This window comes from Ruditapes philippinarum, unplaced genomic scaffold (genome assembly GCF_026571515.1).
Source record: "Ruditapes philippinarum isolate M1 unplaced genomic scaffold, ASM2657151v2 ctg1966_1_1_1_1, whole genome shotgun sequence".
Classification (NCBI taxonomy): domain Eukaryota; kingdom Metazoa; phylum Mollusca; class Bivalvia; order Venerida; family Veneridae; genus Ruditapes; species Ruditapes philippinarum.
Genome location: NW_026857613.1, coordinates 224,137 through 246,251, shown reverse-complemented (window position 1 = coordinate 246,251; position 22,115 = coordinate 224,137). Strand labels below are relative to the sequence as shown.

At 32.7% G+C, this 22,115-nt stretch overlaps 1 protein-coding gene across 11 annotated transcripts in view; it reads left to right on the top strand.

Moving 5' to 3' along the window:
• LOC132750320 (spectrin alpha chain-like) overlaps nt 1-22,115 on the top strand; it is a 77,737-nt gene that overhangs the window by 8,048 nt on the left and 47,574 nt on the right. For 9 of the 11 annotated variants that reach the window (XM_060740273.1, XM_060740275.1, XM_060740270.1 and 6 more), the window contains exons 2-8: nt 14,511-14,768; nt 15,366-15,491; nt 16,050-16,190; nt 18,494-18,774; nt 19,358-19,502; nt 20,460-20,576; nt 21,897-22,070. In XM_060740273.1, the coding sequence (XP_060596256.1) occupies nt 14,523-14,768; nt 15,366-15,491; nt 16,050-16,190; nt 18,494-18,774; nt 19,358-19,502; nt 20,460-20,576; nt 21,897-22,070 (1,230 nt within the window). In that variant the 5' untranslated portion in view covers nt 14,511-14,522. Of the gene's footprint in view, nt 1-223; nt 367-13,321; nt 13,450-14,510; nt 14,769-15,365; nt 15,492-16,049; nt 16,191-18,493; nt 18,775-19,357; nt 19,503-20,459; nt 20,577-21,896; nt 22,071-22,115 lie in introns of those variants that run through there. The other 2 variants (XM_060740268.1, XM_060740269.1) reach the window with 2 other exon arrangements.

The following is a 22,115-nucleotide window of genomic DNA, read 5'->3' as shown; positions in this document are numbered from 1 at the left end:
TTCTCATTAATTGATTCTATGAATATCATAATAATAATTAAGTTGATTGTTTCCATTCCTTAAGCTGATTATAGTTTCTAGATTGCCTTGAAAGGTTTACATTATTTAGTATCTATGATATCTCTGTTGTTAGGAAATGCTTTTACATGAAATACGGTATGTGTGGAATGCGTTACTGAGATGCTATGATGATAAGCCCAGGCTTTCATGTTATACTCACAGCTGGATTGGCTATATACATATAATGTGTACCAGTCAGTCATTAGAGAGTGAGCAGTGTTGAAAAAGATTTCTGGCATTATCTGTAATAATTACATTAGTTTACCTTGTGTATATGGAAATTAAAGTATAGAGCAGCTGTTTTAGGTAGGTTTAATTGAATGATTAAAGTGTATAAAGTTTCTTGTTACAACTATTAAGTGAAGAAAAGGAGGTGTTCTGCATTTCAAAGTGACTTTGGCTGTTTTATTAAGAATATTTTTTTTAGCTCGACTTGTTTTCAAAACAAAATTTGTGATGTATTTCGTGACATAGGATTTATCTCTGAGAATATCATATAACTTAGATATTATAGTAATCAGTTTCTGGGTATATGCTATTTATTCTGAACCACTGTTTACCACTAAGTTTAACTTTAAAGCTTCTTTACTTAAATAGTGAATCATCAGTTGATAGAATCAGAGTTATGAGCCTATTTGTACATGTGATTTTATCTTGAAAACAAACAATCGTAACAATCAGGTGTGGTACCAATTAGAATTTAGACATTGTGATTTGCATGGACATAATATAAACTTTCTGGAGAAAGAAACCCAAAAAATGTGAATGTATTTATTCAAATCCTATTAACTTGTCATTTGAATGTCAATGAGTCAGTCTGGAATACCAAGACGATGACATTTTCACAACCTGTTGAATATCACCTTTGGGTATATATATAATCACATGAATTGATTTTATAGTCTTCTTTTTCCTCCCTGCCTTGTCTGGTTTCGGAACTGGAAAATGAAGCCTTTTCTCGGTTTTGTTAATCATAAAAGTCTGTAATTGAAATTCAGAAAGGGGATAGTTTCAACGTTGTTGACATGTGGTTTTGTGTTTATTGAAAATTTGCTATTAAAAATACTATGAATCATATTTCTGTGGTTTAAGGCATCTTATGTTTAAAATTAAGGTAGTGTCTAGCAACTTGTGATGGTCTGCACTGAATAATTTTAGAAAAGTGAAAATTTGTGCCATTTTACAATTTAGAATTTATGTTATTTGTAAAAATATATTAGCCCCTGTTCAGAATTTTGGTATGTCTTTATAGGTGATTCAAAGGCACCTTGACTCTGAAGAAAATTAATGGATTTAAATATTGTTTACATATATATTAGCTATGTAGAATTGTAATGTGAAGAAAGCATCATTGATGAGAAAATATTTCAATTTGTCATGTATAAATTGCATTCAGAGGCTTCATTGTAATTTCTACAGAGTTTGTAGTTTTAATAGTCCTACTCTGTGACCAAACATTAGTTTTAGTACATGTATCATTTTGTGATCCACCAGAAATCCTGTCAATAACTAAAAAGTTTTGGCTAGAAAAATCAAAGCACAGAAGGCGCTTAATTTGTTTGGGTCTCAGAATGTCAGAAAGGTGAAGGTTGTGAGATTATAAACCAATTTGTTTGTAAAGTGTCACCAATGCTGTTTCCAGTGTTATAACTATAGAAATTGGCTATAAGACTAATTACAACGCTGATATTCAATTCAACTTTTATTTGGCTTAATTAAAAAAAGACAACAACAAAAAAACAAAACAAAAACATGAGTTGCCTGAACTGGGATTTGAACTCCAGTCCTCTCGCTTCTAAAGCGAGGGTGTAAACCCCTCGACCGCTGGGGGTTATAAGATAACAGCTTGAAGAATACTGTATTATTCTTAATTAGAGTTTGTAACCCTTATTAATTTCGATATATTTTGTTCACGGTTAACCTGTTGTTTAACACCATGGAGCTGAATATAAGCATGTATATCTATAGAATAACACAATATTAGAAATCTTTGTCCAATCTGGAACTATTTTTTCGTTACGAAAAATTAATGCGCCGTCATTTGACAATCTTTCCGCAGAGATATCCCCTTAATTTTTTGGCATTAATGTACATATGAAGGGAAGTAACCGCTTCAAGGAGTTTGGACTACTTTCGGCATTTGCAAATAAGAACATCAGGGTCTGAAATTTCGCTGCCATTATTTGTTTGGTCTGATGACCCAAACAAATAAAAAAAAGAAGAAGAAAGTGAAGTAACGAGCTAAATTCAATACATGAAGAAACATAATAATGGTCATACATCAATATATTATATCAATATTGTTGCTTGATGACAGTTTTAGTGGGTACTGTCTCAGACACTTGTAGAAACTCAATGTTTATTATTTATACAGAATCATAAGAATGAGATTCTGTGGTTACAAAAATGACATTTAGATTTTTTCTCTTTTTTTTTTTAGAAAAATCGGACCTACCAGTATAATCTTCAAGTGATAATGTTTTAAGTAACCTTTTAGAAGTCTGTAGGTTTCCCAATATTCTTAAATAGAATTATTATTGCGGTCATAAGCGAGCTTATTTTATTAATCACTATAAATTATTGTTTTTTTTTAAGCAGTGAATTTTTTTCTTCTTCTTATGGCATAAGTTAATATTCGTGATTTATGACTTTGAAGCACTGTTTCATGCCTTTTGTGACGAGACGTGATCAATATAAAGTAAGTAGTGTACGAAGAAACTTGGAGCTTCGTGGAAGCAACTTGTAATGTTGTTTTCTTTCAAAATGTCAATGTGGATATTCTCTTCAGGGATGTGATGTTATAATACAAATTGATTTCTATTTTATGTAATTAATTAAGGAAGAGTTTTACTTGATATTTAATCGATGTGCATCTCTATGAGGAAATAAAAATGAAAGGAAGTTATAAATACGTTAATATGTTAATTATTTATGACAAAAAAATGTTGAAATTTAATTCTGCTTGTTTGTTATGTTGGAGAAAATTAGAATAGGAAAATGTTAATTGCACAAAGTGTTCTTGGAAAGTGTGCACGCTTTAATTTGATTTGAATCAACATGAGCGTTTTATTCCCTTTTGATTTCAGTTCCAGAAGATTATTGCTGATTTAAGTGATTTTAGAATATTGAATTTCTGAAAATTTCAGAATTTCAAAATTGCCGAGAAAATTTATTTGTCTGGACTAAAGAGAGGTGTTTTATGTAATGTGTCAGGGAATATGCATGTAACATTGTATCTTATAAAGAGAACAGGATTCAGGAATTAATAAACATTAAAGGATTCCAATGAAAAAATGCCCGTTTTTAGAGGATCATCCAGACTTATTTTTAGCGGCAGTGGCTGTACTGATTTGTGCATATACGATATTTTACGGACTTTATTGCATGATTCTATATCTTCTAAGTCTAATGTCCAAAAGTAAGTAAGTTTCTGTTGTTGTAATTGTGGTATTTTATTGTGTTTAGTTGAATATTAGGTATTTAATTAAATTAATAAAATGGATCCAGAAAGGCCAGCATAAAAATATTCAAATTCAGTTTGTATTAAATCTGAATAGAAGATTATATCCATGTATATAATGTTGCAGGTATATAATGGCATTTGACCGGATATTGCTGGTACAGCTGAAAGGTAAAAACAAGCTATTTCAAACAGCACCCAAGATGGGGACTGATCAGCGATGGTTATAAATAACAACTTGTGTATTCAAATTTACCTGATGTTTGCTGAAGTTTGATTGGGAGAACTCCCTCCCTTTGTCTTTGTTCCTTTCCTTTAGTGTTGTGGGCATGCCATCGTATTGGCTTTGCAGCTTGAACCCAAATCTTTTACCTAAATAGGAGTAAATGGGGACCACTGGCAATCTTTGGATTTGAGGTCAGGCTTGTGCTGCACCAGTCCTTTTATGAAGTATTATAGCTTTACTTTAATTGTATAGCTTCACATCAGTGTTAATGGCAGGAAGAATTGTATAATTTTATGTATCAGAATTCTAAAATATAACAATTGATTATGGTGAGTTGATATCTTGAAGTGGACTCATCCATCTTCCAATCTTGACAAACTCTTAGAGTAAATAAATTTCAAAATATATACTGACTGAATAGCGAACAGTTAAGACCATGATCTGAGATGGCAGAGATGTGCCAGATGATTTTGGTCTACACTGTTCGCATGGACAGAATCTGTTGATGCCAGCAGGGTACATGTAAATGTTAAGAATTAAGTCATAAGTTATGTTATATATATCATTGAATGTGATAAAGATGGTTTCTATAAATAGAGACTGTCTCAAAATTGCTAAAAACAGATAGATTAAAACTGAATACGAATTAGGAAGTGACAGTTGCAATATTAGTCTGGTCCTCAAGTTTGACAGTTAATGCGGCAATGAATTGTATTACATAAGGTGCAGACAACACAAAATATGCAATATTGATGAACCAGCCAACAAGGCAGAAACATTCATTATTAGTCTGAGTCACGATAGTTTGAAGTGTTGAGCAAATTGTGAGATAATTTGTCCTTGGTTTATACAGAATTGATAGTTTGTGTAAGAAGCTTTAAGATTATAGACACACACTTTCAAATCCTGTTCCTGGAATAAACCAGTACTGAGCAATGAGTGTAAAGTTTCTAGCACAAGGAAACAACAACTTGCCCCAAGTGGGGTTTGAACCCATGCGGCTAGTGATCATTAGATTACTAGGCAGACATGTTAACCAGTCAGCCATGCTGCCATTTCTTGATCAAAATAAATTTAATAATAATTTTTGCTAATGCTATAACACAAATTTTGACTCAGAAGCACAATAACTCAGATCTATAAGCCTATTTCCACCACTCGGTTTTTAAGCATGGTACATGAAAGTATAAAGATCTCTCAAACAAATAAACTGGCAAAATGTCACATTCTATGAACCGGAGTAAGAATAAGAATTTAAATATCAGATACATGAAATATAGATAGTCTGAAGTGTGAAAGATAATGAATAAACTCACTGAAATTATAAGAAAATTAGATCATATAAAATTATATTCTGATAAAACTGTCACAAGGAGAGATATTTCTATGTATTTTTATTGATGGACGATGCAAACGCAAATAGTCTTTGTATATATATATATAAGAATTACATACTGTTGCTGGAGTGCTTCAAACAGCTTTCAAATTTTTTGGCTTTCTTTCAAAAAAAAAAGTACGAGAAGTTTTCTAGCATCAATAGCATCCAGACATACAAGGAGCTGTATTCATAGATTTTGTTATTTATCTATTGATCTGATAATTATCATTGATTCAGATATCAGATAAAAGTTTTGTTTGAAGCTATCTGGAGGAAGAGCTAATAAGTTTGTTCCAGAATCAATCAAGTTGTGCTAGGTTTACTTGATTACTTGATTATAATCACAGATTTTCATTTTGACTGGCTAGAACAGAACATAATTGCAGCATTTGGTCCGGATTTTCAGTGTATCTTGTCTGGTACATGTTGTAATGTAACACCCATTGAATAAGAAGTAACATTGATTCTACTGCACTGGACCACCTAGGGTTAATGAGATGAACATATGATCTTATCAGATGACCAAGCAGAACGCTAAAAGTATCCTATCAGAGTGGCCGCAGTAAATTTCTCTTAATTTATGTGTTTATGTGTTATTACTAGAATTAAGATTTATTCAATTATTCTTGTTAAATGGATTAATACAATTACTTAATAACTTTTGTAAAATGGATTAAATACCGGATTTATTTGTTCATAATTTAATTTAAAGTGACAATATTCTGGATATAACAATTGACTTCTGTTTTTGATTTGATTATCCATTTATATTTTCCACATGGATTGCTACAAGAATGGGTAAAGTGTTCAGTTCCAGTAGGGAACTCCACTTTTCAAGAAGCCCAACAGTCGCTATATAACCAGTACAGTAGGTACTGAGGCGTACTGCAACGACCCCAGAGTTTGCGGACAGTAGGTCCAACATAACTCTGCAACAAAATTTGGAATGTCTAGAGTTTGCGGACAGTAGGTCCAATATTAACTCTGCAACAGATTAGGAAAATCTGTTTCGTCATCATGGAATGATGGACAACAGTATGAAGCCTTGGCCAGATGATTGACCTTCCAAGTTTTTATGCTACAACTACTACTACAACAACAAAGACAATATTGCTTTAACTTGAAGTTATCAAATTAATATTATATTATTTAACAATTTAATTTCTTGAGCCACGAACATACCAAAGTCATGTGTCTTAATTAGGCCAACGAAATGCACATATCACAGCTTATAATTTATAAGACTCTTATTCTATTGGTTAAAAAGATCTGCAGTATCTTACTGTTTTAAATCTTACTTGATATAAGAAAATATCAGCTCTTGCTCACAAAATATAATTCTATGTTTAGTTGGGTAACTGTATGATAAGTTAAAATAAAAATTATTTGAATTAAAGATATAATATGCTCAAATTCATTGTATTTTTAAAATATGATAATTGCTATACAGTCTCTTTTTTAATATAAAATAAACATGTTTTGACTACACACTAAGAAGATATCTTATGTCTTAAACTCTACACAATTTAGAGCACAATAAGAATGCATAGTGTCAAAAAAAAAAAAAAAAAAAAAAAAAAAAAAAAAAAAAAAACTTTACTTATATGCAGCTTCCCAAACACAGTTTGTACATTCTTTTATTCAAATAAGACATATTTAGAAAGAAATACATAGATTTCAAATAATTTCTGGGATAAAAATATTTTACTCTGTGATGAGTATAGTATATGTTTAACATGCTTTGGGCGGGAAAACAGTAAGTTACATTTTACAGTATCATCCTTGAACAGGCTCATTCAAACCAAGCCTGCAACAATTTCATTTATGCTGTTTTGGGCGTATTGTAGAGATTTTATTTGCACAAAAATGGTTTTATATTAGAGGAATTTTCTGGAGTAAGTTTTGCCTAGAAATGTCAAGAACTGTATACTCCAAATTTGTTACATAACAGGGAATATGCTGGAGTAAGTTTTGCATAGAAATGTCAAGAACTTTGTACTCCACATTTGTTATATATGATGGAATATGCTGGAGCTAGTTTTGCATAGAAATGTCAAGAACTGTGTACTCCAAATCTGTTATATAAGAGGGAATATGCTGGAGATAGTTTTGCATGGAAATGTCAAGAACTGTGTACACCAAATTTGTTATATAAGAGGGAATATGCTGGAGCTAGTTTTGCATAGAAATGTCAAGAACTGTCTACTCCAAATTTGTTATATAAGATGGAATATGCTGGAGCTAGTTTTGCATAGAAATTGCAAGAACTGTGTACTCCAAATTTTTTATATAAAATTGAATATGCTGGAGCTAATTTTGCATAGAAATGTCAAGAACTGGGTATTCCAAATTTGTTATATAAGAGGGAATATGCTGGAGCTAGTTTTGCATAGAAATGTCAAGAACTGTGTACTCCAAATTTGTTATATAAGATGGAATATGCTGGAGCTAGTTTTGCATAGTAATGTCAAGAACAGTGTACTCCAAATTAGTTATCTATATAAAAGCAAATATGCTGGAGCTAGTTTTGCATAAAAATGCCAAGAAACTGTTTGTACTCCAAATTTGTTATATAAGATGGAATATGCTGGAGCTAGTTTTGCATAGTAATATCAAGAACAGTGTACTTCAAATTTGGTACTATATAAGAAGGTATATGCTGGACCTAGTTTTGCATAAAAATGTCAAGAACTGTGTACTCCAAATTTGTTATATAAGAGGGAATATGCTGAGCTAGTTTTGCATAAAATGACAAAACCGTGTACTACAAATTAGTTATCTATATAAAAGCGAATATGCTGGAGCTAGTTTTGCAAATAAATATCCAAACCTGAGTTTCTCCAAATTTGTTATATAAGATGGAATATGTTGGAGCATGTTTTGCATAGAAATGTCAAAACCGGTTTGCGAGTACTCCAAATTTGTCATTACGAGAAGGAATATGTTGAAGCAAATTTTGCATATCTTGTCAAAACCAGAATACTCCCAAATTTTTTATATACGAAGATCAAAATATGCTGGAGAAAGTGTTTTGCATAGAAGTGTCAAAACTGTGAGTCCAAATTTGCTCTTGGGAAAACGCACCATTTGGAGCTGATCTTATGAAGGAATTGTTACTTTCCTTACGGAAAGTAAACACATATTAAATAACATTGGTTGTATATAGTGTGAGGTAAGAATCTCAGGGCAACCATGAGTACATATACAAGAAAGCTAACAGAATGTGAGTATGCATTGTTTTTACAATACTCTAGAAACACTTCGAAATACCCTGAACATTGTAAGTTGATAACTTTCAATATTGGTACTTGCTCGAGATGGTTCAATAATGAAATTTATATTGAATAACTCTTTACCTGTATATCTCAAGTAAAGTACACTGACAATGTCGATTGTAAAGAACTTGCTTTTATTTTTAAGAAAATGACATATCATTCGAAATGGAAGAACATGAATAAAGATATGAAAAGTTTTAGTGAAGAAAATAAACATTTAATCACTAAAATATTTTCTATCCAGAATTTCTTCGACTGAAAGGTGTATATAGACATAGCTAAATGCATAATTGAATACATGTTTGATATACTTTGTAATGCATTGAAATTTATTTGCTCAAAGCTAACTACAGTAAAACATAGAAAAGAAATAAAATGAATTAATGAATATAATAAAATAAACTATTTAAGATGGAAAAAAAAAAAAAAAAATCATTTGCATTTGCCTTGTCTTTCATTGTTGGACAAACCTATGAAACCAATGTTTTTACCATTCATTACAATAATGATAGTTTATACAAAGTTGTAATGTGCAGTATTTTAGATGGTTAAGATAAGGTTGATAATTTGGATTTATTGTATACATGTACTACATCTTCAGATAAATCTCTCACTGGACCCTCTCAGTGAATTGTTTTTGTTAGGGTTTATCATCGGACTTATTCCTGGGAAAACAGCAGGTATTAATAGCTGTGCCTGGTTTGTAGGTCAAACATATGTCTTAATTTGATTTGTTTGTTTGCAAAGGAGGGGTTGCTAATTAACCTTCACTGTGTTATGATCCATGGCACTATAAATCACTCAGAGAGGGATTTTGTGTCGGACCTATCACAACAATAGGCAAACAAAATCCTGATTGTGCTACGGCTGTCAAAGTGTCATTAAAATTTTGATTTTAATAATTGAAACAACTAGTTTCAATAAAAATATTAATTATATCAAGAAAACTGCAGTTTAGTCTATGAAACATTTCTACGGTTGATGAACGCATTTATATTTGTAGACTGCATGTTAATTAGTCAACTAGAAATGTTATAAAATTGAAAAGAAATGGCAGGTAAAATTAATGATTATATCATTATATGTAGATGTGGTACCTTACTCGTCATTGCCCGGGGAAAGGAAAAAACACTAAGGCAGATTATTCTACCAAATGGCATGATCATAGAATATTACTTGTTTGGGTTTTGTTTTTCAAACAACTGAATAAGTTAAGTGGTGATAAGAGATTCAGCCATTTGTTTTGGTAGTTTTTCATTATCGTTTTTGAAATAAATCAGTTGATGACTTAATTAACTAATTAATTGATTGATTGATTCCAAACAAAAATGATAATAATATTAATAATTCAGGAAAAATGAACAAATTCATTTGTATGTTTCATTATATCCTATCCTGTATCGAGTGGAATCGAAAACGTGAACCATAGAAACATGTACTGTAACTGCAATACAGAGCTGATTTGGAAAATAATATACATGTGTTATTGAAGAAAACATGCATGGAAAAAAATGTAAATAATATAAAACGAATAATGGCAGGTTTAGGCTTAATGGCCCTTTAACCGCAGATCAGTAATTTCAAAAACACTGATTTTTGCAAGATATCAGAAATCGAGCCTAAAGAAATTATAATTAAAAACATAAATGTGTTGCTTTAAAACCATAGAAAAACTTCGAATATCACCACATGTGAAAGAATTTTTGTGCTACACGTATATGTGTGTCAAACTTGTTTGCAATTTTCTGTTTACAATATACGATACAATGTTATCAATTTTGCAATGTAACATTTGCAGCAGGGGTCAAGCCTATAATGACCTTTAATTTCCGCACAGTAGAAATAGGAATAGTATTCTTTTATAATGATTGTTACTTTTACAGCATTTTATGTATATGGCAATTGCATACTTTATTTTGTACATTACATTTTCAGTTTTGAAAAGTTAATAGTCGTAGATTGAATGCGTAATCATTGTACTTGGTTATGAAGTTTTAACGACTTATCAAAATGCGAGCATGGTCTCTAAAATCTCATTAACCCTAGGTGGTCCAGTGCAGTAGAATTAATAAATTAAACGAGAGCTTACCTGGAAGTTTGAAGTTCAATTATTATTCTACTGCTACTGGACCACAGGGTTTAATGCCCACCCAATTACCCCTCCCATATGTATAAGCCATTGTCGCATTTTGCATAATTATGTATGCTCTGAAAGTCTGCTTGGTCATCTGATAAGATCATATGTTCATCTCATTAAACCCTGTGGTCCAGTAGCAGTAGAATAATAATTGAACTTCAACTTCCAGGTAAGTCTCGTTTAATTTATTAATTATTCTTTATGCTGCACTGACTGGGAGGGTGATAAGTAGATTAAAAGGTTGTCTGTTTGTGTCAGATAGGAATTTTAGTTACAAATTAAACTTGTACATATGCAGTTTCACTTTTGTAGGCTTGGTTTTAGATGGCCTTTGAGCATGTTTTAGATTTTCCTATTGTGTAATTTGTGTTGATATTTTATCATGTTCTGACAAAGTTTTACACCTCCCACACACCCACCCACTAAAATATTAAAGCATTTTTCAGGCTTAATGGGCTTTTAAGATTGACATGGCTTTTGTTACTGTGCGACAAGATTTGTTTAATATATTAAATTTATAATAATGTTACAGTCTTCTATTATAAGTGACTTTTCAGGGCTTAGCAACTAGTATGTTTGTGAGTATTAATGATTTAGAGCAAATGAAAAATAGAAGTATACTTGTAAGTTAAAGAAAATTGATTATTGATATGAATGTTTAATATAAATTGTGCATTTGTTCATGTAATGTTGCCATGTTATGACTTTTATAAGACTTTCATGTATTGACCATGTGTAAGTGATATCCCCCTGATGGTCATACAATTGACAATAGAACTGATAATAGATAGCTCTCCTTCCCAGACAATAGTCGTTAAAGATTGTACAATAATTTGTCAGAATATCTTGATAACTGCACCCATAGGTATTTATCTCTACTTGCTTATTCCTCTAGAAGAGGATTCAGATGATAAATAAGTTAAGAAAAATATATTTTTTTATAAAACATTTTTTTTTTTCAAGGAAGGTTTACTGTCATGTGGCTTTAAAAAATGAAGATAATCATAGGTACATCACCGTACATGTGTTATTAATGTAATTCTTGACTTTAAAATCTTAATCTCATGACTTTTTTGTGAAGATTATAACCGTCCACTGGCCTTTTAGTTGTGGAATGGAGGTTGAGTAATAATGTTACACTGACTGTTTCCCTCCCGCCCACAAACCTAAGGCAGTGTTGAAGAGAATAGGGGGGGGGGGGGGGGAAGCATGTTTGACCCCTCACTGTTCAGTCAATATTGTAGTTTCATTTGGTACCTAATATTTAGTCCTCAAAAATACATTATCCCAGAAAGGGAGGCCAATGTATGGATGAATGGTGTGGGGGTTGTTGCCATGAAAAAATATACAATTACATTGTAAATAAAGACTGTGTTGGCGGCTGGAGTTTTTGTGTTATGATATTGCAATCCTTTTTAAAATAACAACTGACAATCTCAATTCCAAAACAAGGCAATCCCATTTTATTATGGTATGGTTCCACATATTCAACAGACAGTGTTAAGGAAATAACTTGTTTTAGTAAGTAAGCAATGATCAATATGTCATTTCTGATTCATTACAGAATAATTCATTATTGCATTTACAATTTGTTTCGCTTGTTATGCTCTTGGTAGGAACAGGGAAAAGTTGGCTTAAGGTTATATGTATTATTACACAATTTTCTCTCCCAAAAAAGCATCTATAAATTATAATCATCTCCAATTATTGATCACATTAGATATAGGAAATGGCAGCCTGACCAGGAATATATACTGACTGGACCATTAATAGTGTAACAATTATACACAAATGTCAAATTTGTTGCACTTATGCAAGTTTTATGGATTACAGCTGTATATTGATCAAATTTGTAGTCAATGGAAGAAAATTCTTGTGGGACAGAAGTATAAGATTGGGTAAAGATTAAGGGAATAAAAGATGTAGACAAAAGTAATTATCTATATTTTATAGGGAAAGAAAGAAGACAAATCTGTTTTTGACACGCTATTTAACTCTTACCACACTTACAATATCTTAGATAAACTTGTCCATATTTCAATTTTGACAAAACCATTCATTGTTTGTTGGGAAAATTTTCCAAAAAAAAAAAGGCTTTGTCTGATTTGCGGACTGGTTTTTGATGATCGACTGCCATTGTGAATGAAATGTACACCTAATGAGTAAGCATTAGTTCTACATTGGTCACACAGGTACATGGATATTCATTTGCCAACTGCAGGTTAGGAGTTTAGAGAGAAAAAGGAATTTGTTTGATTGCTTCTTCGTTTTTAATGGCTTTTTTTCCTACTGTCTTCGTGTTGACTGGTGTGATTATAGGGGTGTTAATTATATCTTGTTTGTCAAGTGAAACATAACAACTGTTAGGTCACAGTAATCTCGTGGAAACTGCAAATTTTACTTCTTTGCATATTAAATAACTGTTTACAAATATGTTGATGTTTTAAGGCCTGTTTTGTGTGGGAGAGAAGCTTTAAAGTGGTTTGGCCACTTTGGCCACTAGGTATTCAAGTATTGTGAACTTGAGGTAGCTATAGAATACGGTTCTCTGCCTCTTTAATCAAGTGTTCTATTTTGGAGCAGATCATGACTTGTTGAAATGAATTTCGAAATAGCTACTTTATCATTCAGCAACTATTTTCTCCAACATGGAGTTGAGCCAAGTTTTGAAGAGTCATGTAAAGGGAAGTAATCCTAGGGTTTTTACACTGACATTGGTACTGTAAAGGGAGGTAATCAGCAAGTTTTTCAATGAATCAATACCTGTAGTCTGGTGTGCTGGGATGCTAGCTGTATTGATTTATCCAGGAGGCAGCTATATTACTCAGTTACTCTGGAATGTGATACAGTCTTGCTGTTTCATGTGTATAATATTAAGAAAAATAGGGAATAAATACTTGATAGAATTGATATGTAAGTAATTTTTTAATTCAGGCAAAGTATACAATATTTACACTATGTGTTAGATGATATTTTGCTGGTTTTAGATGGGGAGCTTTTGTCGGAAGATTTTGAAATTGACCTTGATGGTGATGAATTTTTTTGGGTGTGGGGTAGCCATCTTGGATATTTGCTCTTGAGATAAACCGGTTGTGGCTGGATGCATGCCATCTGTGGTATCTTGTCTAAGTTATCTGTTTGATATTTATATATTGACATAGCCTGGGTTCCAGTCTGTCGATTTTTTATGTGCTTCTGTTCGGCAAATCGACACTATCAAAACCAGAGATGTTGTGTTATCTATGACGATCGAGTATGAAATAGCGCGTAAGTTATGAATAAATAAAAAATATCAACGCCTGAATCCCAGGCTAATATTGACATTAATTAGCTCTTATACTATGATGTTTAGATATAGTTTGAGATAATTATTTCGGCAGATTTTTATACTGTATAGTCTCTACTTGTATATATAATAATTACATACTCTTGCTCTACTCTTTTTGCTGGCGAAAAATCTTTCTTTAGGCTTCTGTAGTGTCTTCCTGTAGCATATTTTATATACAATGAAGAAGTTGAGAAAGTAAAGATATTATATGTGTTTGTTTGTGAATTGATTGGAGAATTGATCAGTGCAAATCTCAGTTGAAACAAACAGCATTTGTTTTCTAGTAAAACTCTTACATCTTGTTACCAAATCCTTATCAATGTAATACTATATAATTATATTAGGTATTGATTAAACTATAGCTAAGATATGTAGCAGTATATAGACCAGACTACCACTATTTCTTGTGTGCAGAAGTTGTCAGAAAAATATATTACTAATGTTATGTATTATGTTATATATCAAATTATTTTACAGAAATGAAGTAATACCAAAATAATGACATTGACTGACCTAGTCTACATAAACAAATTAAAACAAAAACGTATGGTTGATGTCTTGAAATCAAAACATTAATCACATGTTAGTCATAACCTCAACTAGTGTTTTACGTATAAAATAATTTCGTAATTTTATATATTTTCAGTAAAGCGTAACAATGACAGAGGTTCAGCCTCGCGAGATAAAGATCTTAGAGACTGCTGAGGATATCCAGCAGCGGAGAGAAGAAGTTCTCGGTCGTTACTCCGCCTTTAAACAGGCCATCTCCGACCGTCGTAACAAGCTTGAAGACTCACGCAGATACCAGTACTTCAAGAGAGATGCTGATGAACTGGAGAGCTGGATTTTGGAGAAATTACAGACTGCCTCAGATGAGAGCTACAAAGATCCGACCAATTTACAGGTAATGTGGATTTTAACGATTTTTTCCCACCATGCAATATTGTTGTGTCTGATTAGTTCTGATTTACATGAGGTAATGAAATTTGGGAAACACATTAAATAGATACATGGGTGCAAGTTTTCAGGAAGCTCAGGTTTTTTGTGACAAATTTCATCATGTTTTACCAAATTTTCAACTTGCATCCATGTAGAGATGAAATAAAAGAATAAAGTGTTGCAATTATTCATTTACTGTTAATTGTTGATACTCTATAGAGTAATTTTTTTCTGTCACAGCATGCAAACATGGCATTAAAGCGTGCTAAATGTTAGCTTTACACTAAAAAATAAATGTTTGAACCATTTTAGTATGTGATAACAGAATGTTCTATTTGCATAGGTTCATTACTAAATACTAAATTTATTGAACTCACTGAATAAAATAATATTGCTAGAGGTTCGCATTATATTATTTTATTTAACTCTTTCAATAAATTCAGTAGTGAACCTACAATTATTCCATGTCCTGTATTATTAATTTTGACTGGTTTTTTTGTTTTCATCACTGGTTTGGTTATTTTCTTCTCATTTTGATAATTGATCATTTGACAATTTTCAGGCCAAGATTCAGAAGCATCAAGCTTTTGAAGCCGAGGTTGCTGCCCATGCCAACGCTATTGTTGTCCTTGACAACACAGGAACAGAAATGATTGACCAAGAACACTTTGCCTCCGAAATTATCAAGGTATGTCATGAAAATGCATGTAGCTTTCTCTGAGGAAATTCATAAGATGTGTATATGATATGATAAAGACTTATTTCAGCCAGTTGTTTTGGCAAATTATTATTTATATTCAGCCATATGATCTCTGCTCAGTGGTTTGTTGGTGAATTTTAAATCAAATGCAGAAAATTTGAGTAATTGTAAGTAAATTTTTGTTTGAAATAAATCAAACAGATCAAACTTGAATAATTGTAAATAAGTAATTGTTTGAAATAACCTCATTTTGAATGTGTGTATAGTAAGTATGTTTTATTGAAAATACATAATTATATGTTATAATTTTATACAATGGTTTTGTAGATGAAATTTCAACAAAACACCAAAAATTATCATATGTTGATGATTGTTAGTAATAAAGTTAAATGTGTAAAAAGCAAGTTTAATAAAGAACAAAATACAACAATAAAATTAAAAAACAAAGCAAATAAAGTTAACCAACACAATTATCTTATGAAAGCTTTTGATATTTTATTTCTGTGACAAAATTGGTGATTATACATTTATTTGTCTGGTTCCCAGGAACGCCTTGATGAATTACACAGACTATGGGAACTGCTGTTATCAAAGTTGAAGGAGAAGGGAACCAAGCTACAGCAGGCATTGAAACTTGTACAGTTTATGAGAGAATGTAATGAAGTTATGTTCTGGATACATGATAGGGTGAGCTTTTGTATAGTATTCTTTAGGGAGTTTAATTTCATATTGTTTGTAATGGTGCAGAAATTTTGGCTTCTTTTGCCGATGCAGTAATATCATGGATTTCCCAAGTGAAATTGTATTTTCCAAAAACATAACTCAGACTTTCAATGATTCAACAGTCCCTTTTTAACCAGGTTTTCAATTTTGAAAATCCTGGTTATTAGATTGGGGTATGGCGGGCGGATGGGCGGCTGGGCGGATGGGCGGATGGGCGGGCGTCAAACGAAATTGTGTCCGCTCTGTAACTCTTCAACCCTTTGAAGAATTTTGATGAAACTTCAGACAAATGTTTACCACATCAAGATGACGTGCAGAACGCATGTTCCGCATGGCTGGCTCCAAGGTCAAGGTCACAGTGACATTAACATTGAAAATCCTGTCCGCTCTGTAACTCTTCAACCCTTTGAAGAATTTTGATGAAACTTCAGACAAATGTTTACCACATCAAGATGACGTGCAGAACGCATGTTCCGCATGGCTGGCTCCAAGGTCAAGGTCACAGTGACATTAACATTGAAACGTCAAACGAAATTGTGTCCGCTCTGTAACTCTTCAACCCTTTGAAGAATTTTGATGAAACTTCAGACAAATGTTTACCACATCAAGATGACGTGCAGAACGCATGTTCCGCATGGCTGGCTCCAAGGTCAAGGTCACAGTGACATTAACATTGAAAATCCTGTCCGCTCTGTAACTCTTCAACCCTTTGAAGAATTTTGATGAAACTTCAGACAAATGTTTACCACATCAAGATGACGTGCAGAACGCATGTTCCGCATGGCTGGCTCCAAGGTCAAGGTCACAGTGACATTAACATTGAAAATCCTGTCCGCTCTGTAACTCTTCAACCCTTTGAAGAATTTTGATGAAACTTCAGACAAATGTTTACCACATCAAGATGACGTGCAGAACGCATGTTCCGCATGGCTGGCTCCAAGGTCAAGGTCACAGTGACATTAACATTGAAACGTCAAACGAAATTGTGTCCGCTCTGTAACTCTTCAACCCTTTGAAGAATTTTGATGAAACTTCAGACAAATGTTTACCACATCAAGATGACGTGCAGAACGCATGTTCCGCATGGCTGGCTCCAAGGTCAAGGTCACAGTGACATTAACATTGAAAATCCTGTCCGCTCTGTAACTCTTCAACCCTTTGAAGAATTTTGATGAAACTTCAGACAAATGTTTACCACATCAAGATGACGTGCAGAACGCATGTTCCGCATGGCTGGCTCCAAGGTCAAGGTCACAGTGACATTAACATTGAAAATCCTGTTTACATGATTTTAACTTGATTTGGCAGTCAAAGGTCATATCATCTTTGGAGGTAATTTAAAAAAGATATGATATATTATTTCATGTCTACTTTGTAACTTCTTCTGTGCTGAACTCGTCCTACATTTCTCAACGGATTTTGTTCAAACTTTCACAGAAGCTTTGTCATCAAGCACCCTGGCACATATTGTCGGGGTTTTGTGATTGGATAGTTTTTGACCTAATTATGGCCCTTTGTTTTTTTCCTTATACATAATATTATAGTGAACACTTCTTCAGTGGCAATTCCTCCTACATTATTCATGTTTTACATTGCACATAGTTACATTGTTTGTTGCTTGTATTTGTATTTCAAATACAACATATTTATCTACAATGGTGATAATTGAAAACCTGGTTTCATGGCATTGCCATGTTTCTTGTCATTGTATTTTATTGAGATGTTTCACATAGAGAAAAAAAATGTGTACAGATAAATTTTTGGGATGATATGGGTGTAATCATAGCATGAAATATCTCCTGCAAAATAGTCAAATTCTGCATTCGAAGTGTCCTGTATATTTCATTTGTAATACTTCTTTTTAGTGTATTACCCAGAATAAAAATAAAATTGGGGCTTTTTATTGCCTGACTTGAAATAACTTGCCCCTCACTGCTGTTGGTTTGAATCCTATGACTTAAGGTTCCATAGCAAATAAGCCATTCAGCTGGCTTGCATTGCTACTCAGCTAGCCCATGCATGCCAAGATATGAGAGAAGCAACACCAAAATCTTCCCCAATCAGTGAAACACGAAAGTCACCATATGTTCCTTCCAACCAGACTGAAAAACAACACAACATACATGTTATTATAGAATAATGAAAAAGCTATTGTGTTAAAGCATGTAAAAAATTTATTAGAAAAAAATAAATGTATGATATTTAATAGCAAGTGATAACAAGTGTCAAACATTGAAAGTTAAATCATTGTGTACTCCACATCATAGGAAGCTTTCGTAACATCCGAGGAGTTTGGACAAGATCTTGAGCATGTGGAAGTGCTACAGAAGAAGTTTGACGAGTTCCAGAAAGATCTACAGAACCATGAGGACAAAGTGACCGAAGTGAACACGCTGTCACAGCAGCTGCTGGAAGATGGACACCCGGATGAGGAGACCATTTCACAGAAACGTGACGAGGTGAACGAGGCCTGGGCGAGACTCAAACAACTGTCCCTCCTCAGACAGGAGAGATTGTTTGGAGCTCATGAGATTCAGAGATTTAACAGGTATGTGGAGTTTTGATATAGATTTGCAATTTTGCTGAATCTGAATAATTGTATTCCATTAACATAAAATGTCAAATGATTTTATTAATATGCTTTTGAAATATGAAATAAATGGGGGGAAAAAATGTTGGTATGAATTTGCAATTTTGCTGAAAAAAAGATGAAAAGTATAGGATATTATCATATTAGAAGATAAAAGATAAAAAAGTTTTCTTTGTGAAGGCTTGAAGGCAAGTCACATAAAAAAGTTGTCAATTTGAAAATTGACACATTAGGGAGCATAAAATGTTTTTCTAACTGCTTCCAAACATAGTGTCATGTACAGTACCGCTGTTGTAAATTTAAGTTATAAAAGCAACATTACTATCTCTTAAAGCATTATAAAGTAGCTTAGAAATAAGTAAATATCTTAACAGCTTTAAGTATAAGCCCAATATTTGAATGATACAGGTACTAACTAGGGTGGGTTAAAATATAAGCAAATATTATAAGGCTTCAGTGATATGAAGTGTATAGATTTTTCCTTTTTCATTCAGTTAGTTCTTTTAAGATGTCAAATAAAACTTTGACTTGTATGTTATAGAGATGCTGATGAAACTATTGCATGGATTATGGAGAAAGACGCGATCCTCTCCACAGATGACTATGGCCGTGACCTTGCTAGTGTGCAAGCACTGAGACGTAAACATGAGGGTGTTGAGAGAGACCTTGCTGCCCTTAATGAGAAGGTAACAATTATACTTGATCTGAAAATTATTATTTTCATTAAGAACTTTTATTGTATGTAAATAATGAAACCAGTTTCATCATATTTTGTTGATGTTATAATTACTAAAAGCAAACGTAAGAAATATAGGTCTAGGTCCAGTTAATTGATTCTTAGTAATGCAAGCATGTCTTGTTTACAATAAAACTTTTTTGGGAAATGTGTATCTTCATTACCTTGGCTTGATTATAAAAAATAGTTTCTTGCACCTTCTGATGACTTTCAAGTGTGCTTCTTGAGCTGTATCAGTGTTACTTGAGGTAGTTACCTAAGTAATACCTCAATTGCGATGGGAGCACCATATTGGCAGGATGATTACTGCACTTACCTATAAGGCCCCCACGATTACACGTTTAAATGGATTTGTTTCGATTTTCATTCATAAACGTTTACGATATTGTTTACCGTTTAATCGAAATGACCATATTGTCTTACAAAATTTCTTAATCATTGCCTGTAATCATGGATTTTATCAATTCTAGTTGTTTATTCCAAAGTAAACAAACGGAAAATAGGTGTTTACAACCCTCCACACAGCATTACGGTGCAAAATTGCTCGTGACATAATACATTTTTTGGTAAAAAATGGGGTTACAATGCAACAAATGTGTGCTGACTCAATCGTGATGAGCCCTGAACATTCTTTATTTGTACATGTGTAAAAATAGAAAGAAAGACATCATTTGGCGATTTAAATACATGGTGTGTGTATAGTTCATAGAGGTACCACCGTGTAAACGGTATCATTTCGGTTATTAGCAATCGTGTAAACGTTTACAAAAAATTGTAAACGTGGGAGCCTTAATTATCTAACTTATTTCTATTTTTAACCACAAACATATTCAGTGTAAATGAAGACCTCTGAGGGAAAGGCTTTATGATAGTTAACTAATATTGTATTTGAATATTGTATTTTCAGGTTTCTGCACTTGGAGCAGAATCTAAACGTTTGGAGGATATTCACCCAGATCATGCCGAGGCTATCAACAGTAAACAGACTGAGATTGAAGACAACTGGACACGTCTGAAGGACAAGGTACATATAAGCCAGTTTCTGAAGCCATAAAAGATAATTTGATTGATCCCATTTTAAAAACAGGGACCAGAGAGGATTTTGAAAATTATATTGTTTTCATTATGGACTTTTATTGAATGTGAAAGTTTTAAAGTAATTAGATGTCTGCAGAGTTTGTTGTTTTGTAAAGATTATGTTTATTAATGAAACGTTAATGAAAATGTATAGATTTAAGGCCCTCTATATTTAGGTTAAAGATTTGAAAGGTCTGTCTTTTTAATAAGCTCCTGATTCATAAGTAATTAAGAGGCAACTTTATTTATATGCTTTGCAAGTTTTCAGACATTTGCCTGAAGTTCAGGTTTTTTTCTACCCTTGGAAGCTCTGTATTTCTATATAAAAGCAATTATATATTTTTAAATAATAGGGATGTCATCTGGAGCCGAAACGGCCATCCGGATATCCGGAATCAAACATCCGAATACATCCGGATGTTCGGATCGTTGTTATTTTCTTAGATGTTTGATATGACGTAACCATTTTTTCGCGACCTTTTTCAAAGTGTAGTATTTTGTTTTTCTTCCTTTTTAATTGAATGATACATATCAAAAATGTTCCGTTATTGATTTTATTTCTTCTATATAGAATACGACTAGCTGTTATCAATATATTTAGTGCGTGTGGTACTTACGATTTCAAATGAAATGAAAACGAAATTAAGTAATTATTATAGTAATGATTGATTTTTTGTGATCTGCAGAGATTATGATGTGTATTGTCAAACTAAGGTACAATATACAATATGGTGTCAATACCATGTCTACGATTATCTCAACGCATGTATTTATCACATTTTCTCAATTTTTTAAAATTTGTTACAAACATCCGGATCAGAAAATCGGCTCCGGACACCGAATCGTTATCCGAACGTTCAGATATCCGGACTCCGAATGACATCCCTAATAAATAATACTGAATTCAGGGTTTTCAGATTTTCTGATAGTTTTTACTTGCACCAAGATACATATATTTATAAATAATACTGAATTCAGGGTTTTCAGATTTTCTAATAGTTTTTACTTGCACCAAGATACATATATTTATAAATAATACTGAATTCAAAGTTTTCAGATTTTCTAATAGTTTTTACTTGCACCAAAATACATATATTTATAAATAATACTGAATTCAGGGTTTTCAGATTTTCTGATAGTTTTTACTTGCACCAAGATACATATATTTATAAATAATACTGAATTCAGGGTTTTCAGATTTTCTGATAGTTTTTACTTGCACCAATGTATCTGTACTTCAGTGTAAAGTTTTCAAAATTGATTACAGGGAGCAGAGAGAAAATCCAGGCTGGATGACTCATACAATCTTCACCGTTTCTTGGCCGATTTCCGTGACCTTGTATCGTGGATCCATGACATGAAGGCAATTATCTCAGCTGATGATCTTGCCAAAGATGTGGCAGGAGCCGAGGCCCTTCTAGAGAGACACCAGGAGCACAAGGTTAACTTTCCTGAAATTTTTGTTTTGCTTAATATAATTTTTAAT